Genomic DNA, 3800 nt, shown 5'->3' on the forward strand with positions numbered 1-3800 from the left:
CGATCCTTGCGACCTTGAAGCAGGGCAGCTCTAGCTCCTCACGCTTGCGTGGTGAGTTGATCGACTTCGATTTAAGATTGGCCTGGCCCTGAAGGCGTTGGCTGAGGGGTTTAGGCTCAGCAGCTCCTTGCAGGAAATCAAGGAAGCAGCCCTCGTCACCGGAGAGTAGCGCGACGGACCGACCTCCTCCGAGTGAGGGACTCTAGGTAGGCCAAGTATCGGGGCTTGCGGCTGACGGGCGGGGTCCTTTTATCGCAAAGTAATAACATACAGATTTGGGGTTGTTTCACATCGCCTGGAAGATTGCCAAGGAGTCCGGAAATTCGGTGATGATCCGTCGAGCCGCAGAGTGGAGGTGCCTGTCGGTAGCAGTCGATGTTGCTCCTGCTCCCGAAGTACAGGGCATCGTCCTTGAAAGTCCAGAGATGCACGAGCAGCCCCTTCGCCTGGGCCGCGGCCACGTAACCAGTCGGCACACTATTACTGTAGTCCCAGGCAGTGGTATCAGTTATACCGATGCTAGTCGCAAAGGTGGCGAGGTCTTCCAGGTCTGCTTCTGACTCCTTTTTGTACAGGAAGGAGACCGGCAGTCATTGCTCTTGGCCCATTGCCGTACCGTATCGAGGTCGAAGCTATGTAGATAGATTGGCAGCTTGTCCTCGCAGCCCGGCTACACTGTCCAACCCGAATTGGTCAGCACTTTCAGAATAGAGATGCCGATTTCTAGCCCGTAGGCCTGCCTGTAGAGTTCGGCTGACTTGGCTTCAATTAGGAGGCCAACCAGCCTGCGTCCTTATTGCGCCGGCCTTTGTGCTCCGCGTTGAAGGCTAGACCTAACTCAATCACCTCCTCTAACGTCGGAAATGTAAAGACGTAGTCAACTGTCTTTATGCGGCCCGGCGCCTGGTCCTGCTTGATTGTCAGTTTCTTGAGCTCTTCCAGGGTGAAATCGTCCGTCCACCAGTCATCTTCAATTTCCCTTCGAAAAGCCTGGTGCGCCTTCGGCTTGCCAGCTCACTGTGACTAGAAACGTCAGTGATTCTACTTAAAAAGGGGTCGTGCATAACCAACGGGATCTTTTCCTTAGTGAAAACCACATCGAACTCCACGAAGTCAGCACCCGAATACATGCCAGCGGACAGGCTAGGCAGAGTGTTTTAAGGGAAGAGGGCGGCGAGCCCCCTATGGGCAATGTTGAGAGGCCTGCCCGCAGCCTGGGCGTACCAGGGCCGTGCGGCATTTACCGCAAGGGCGACCGGGACAAGCGGGAGCAGCATGTAATGGGTATTATGGGTATTAATGCGGGCATGACTGATTCGAACAGAGATGATAAGCCTGCCGAATTACGAGTTGGTGCGAGTGATTGGCTCGGGGTCTTTCGGGTACGTGTTCGAGGGGCTGGACCGAACCCATGGCCGCAAGGTGGCCATCAAGCGGGTCGAAAAGGTCGGCAAATGTCTGAGCCGGTAGTATGAAATTCTCTTTCTCATCAAGGACTCGCCCCATGTCGTCCACGTGCTGGACTTCTTCTACTCCAAGACCGAGAGCAACAAGCTCGTGCAGAATATCGTGTTCGAGTACTGCGAGGACAACCTGGAGCACTGGCTGCAGAGCCTGCGCAAGGACAAGCGAGCCACCCCCCTGCCCCAGGTCAAGGCCTTCATGCGCCAGCTGCTGCTCGGCCTCCGCGACATCCACGCGAAGGGCGTGGCGCACCGCGACCTCAAACCCGAAAACATCCTGCTGCAGAACGGGACCGCCAAAATTTGTGACTTCGGCAGCTCGAAGGTCATCGACAAAAAGGGGAAGAATACTCCCTACATCGTCAGCCGCTACTACCGCGCCCCCGAGCTCATGCTCTGTCTAACTGACTATGACACCGCCATAGACATCTGGGCCGCGGGCTGCATCCTGGCCGAACTGGTCCTGCAGGACGCGCCCTTCCGCGGCCGGTCTGAGGGAGATCAGCTGTTCGCCATCTTCCGGACTCTGGGCTCGATGAGCGAGCGCGAGCTGAATCACTACCGTGGCAAGGTGCCGTTCGAAAAGGACCTGCTGAACAAGCTGGGCTCATTCTAGCCTAAAGACGTGAAACAGCAGTTCGTGGCGCGGGGGGTGGGCTAGCCCGACGCAGAGGAACTGTTCGACCTGATGGGGCGGATGCTGCGCTACATCCCCGAGGAGAGGGTGACTGCGGACGAGGCCCTAGCCCATCCCTTCTTCCAGTGACGCCAGTTAATATATGGAGGAGCAGTTAAAAGCAGTCACGCAGGAACTCGAGGAGTATCGCGCCCTCTCTGCCGAGATGGAGGAGCAGCTTGAGCGCGGGCTCGCTGAGGCCCAGGCGCAGAATGAGCTGCTCGCTAGGGAGCTGGCCGCCTGCAGGGAGCGCGAGCGTGCCACAGGCCAGCAGATGGAGCGCGGGCTGGCGCTGGCCAATCGCGAGCGCGACGAGGCGAGGGCTGCCCTCTCGCAGCTGCAGCGGCGGGTTGTCTAGCTGGAGAACAACCAGGAGGTGCTGGAAAGCTAGGTTCGAAGCGACAAGTGCTTGCTCGAAGAATACGAGCAGAAAGTGCAGCACGCTTTGGAAGAGCTGGCAATGGCCCAGACCGTGTTCGAGCAAGACAAGGAGAGCACGCAGGAGCACATCCAGAGGCTAACGGCGCAGCTGCGGGACAGCCAGGACGAACTGTCCGCCATGCAGCAGAAGAAGCGCAGGCACTGCGAAGAGGAAGAACTGCGGATGAGCAGACTGAGCGTGGACTGCAGCTCGCGGCTGCAGGTGGCGCCCGAGCGGCGGGCCTTCCCGGACTCCCTGGCGCTGGTGAACGACATGATCGAGGCGCTGGAGGGACAGCTGCGGAGAGCGCGCAAGAGGTGATGCGATCAGGGCTTGATGAGCAAACTGAGCTCGCTGTGGAGTGAGTCGATGGTGGAATGCGTGGCGGCGGAGCAGGTGCTGACCTCCCTGAAGATGTCCTCGGCGAGGGTCTCGACATCGACGTCGGAGTCCTCGACGACCGGGATCCAGCTGACATCCTCGCTCTCGAGCTTGTGCTGGATCTCGTACTCGAGGCCGGTGAGGTTGTGGTTGGAGGCGATCTTGTTGTTGAGGCAGTAGAGGTAGAAGATGTAGTCCCAGAGGAAGTGGTGGCGGTCGGCGACGTGCTCCTCGAGGGAGATGAGGTCCTTTTCGAGGGCGGAGCGGGTCACGCCGCAGATGAAGCACTTGTTCTTCTTGTCCATGAAGATGCTGGTGCGCTGGTCCCGCAGCGAGGCGAAGGTGTCGATCATGATGCCGCTGATGATGTTGCCGAACAGCATCTCCATGAAGATCACGTACAGCAGGTCGAAGCAGAACCGGAAGATCTCGAACTCGGTCTGGTCGTTGTTGATCTGCTCGCTGATGTACAGCGTGATGATGCAGGACGTGACCGTCTCGCAGTGCGCGCGCGGCACCAGCCCCGGGTAGATCGACTTTATGTACGACTCCAGCGAGAACACGCTGAACACGCAGATGAAGCTCACCCCCAGCAGCGACACCACCCCAGCTGCACGAAGTTGCTGGTGATCGCCTGGAACACGTTTCTGCAGGATGTCGATCCGCCCCACGATGTCGAACAGGTGGAACGCGAAGAACTCCACCTTGTAGAACACGCCCAGCAGGCTCGCCGCCACGAACAGCAGGATGCTCATGAACTCGTTCTCGTACAGGAACAGGCTCAGCACTGCCATCACTGGCCGCAGCTCCGTCAGCCGGGCCAGCCCCGCGGCCCCGGGTCCTGGTCCGGCCACTTGCT

The 3800-nt window shown here is 58.9% G+C and overlaps 1 protein-coding gene across 1 annotated transcript; it reads left to right on the plus strand.

Annotated features, from left to right (window-relative positions):
• Positions 1-1326: 1326 nt before the first annotated feature.
• Positions 1327-2229, plus strand: LOC127594489 (uncharacterized). Its single transcript, XM_052056350.1, is given in 1 exon segment — positions 1327-2229. A coding segment is annotated over 1 exon segment (903 nt).
• Positions 2230-3800: the final 1571 nt, after the last annotated feature.

The sequence above is a fragment of the Hippocampus zosterae genome, unplaced genomic scaffold, assembly GCF_025434085.1.
Source record: "Hippocampus zosterae strain Florida unplaced genomic scaffold, ASM2543408v3 HiC_scaffold_164, whole genome shotgun sequence".
Taxonomy (NCBI): domain Eukaryota; kingdom Metazoa; phylum Chordata; class Actinopteri; order Syngnathiformes; family Syngnathidae; genus Hippocampus; species Hippocampus zosterae.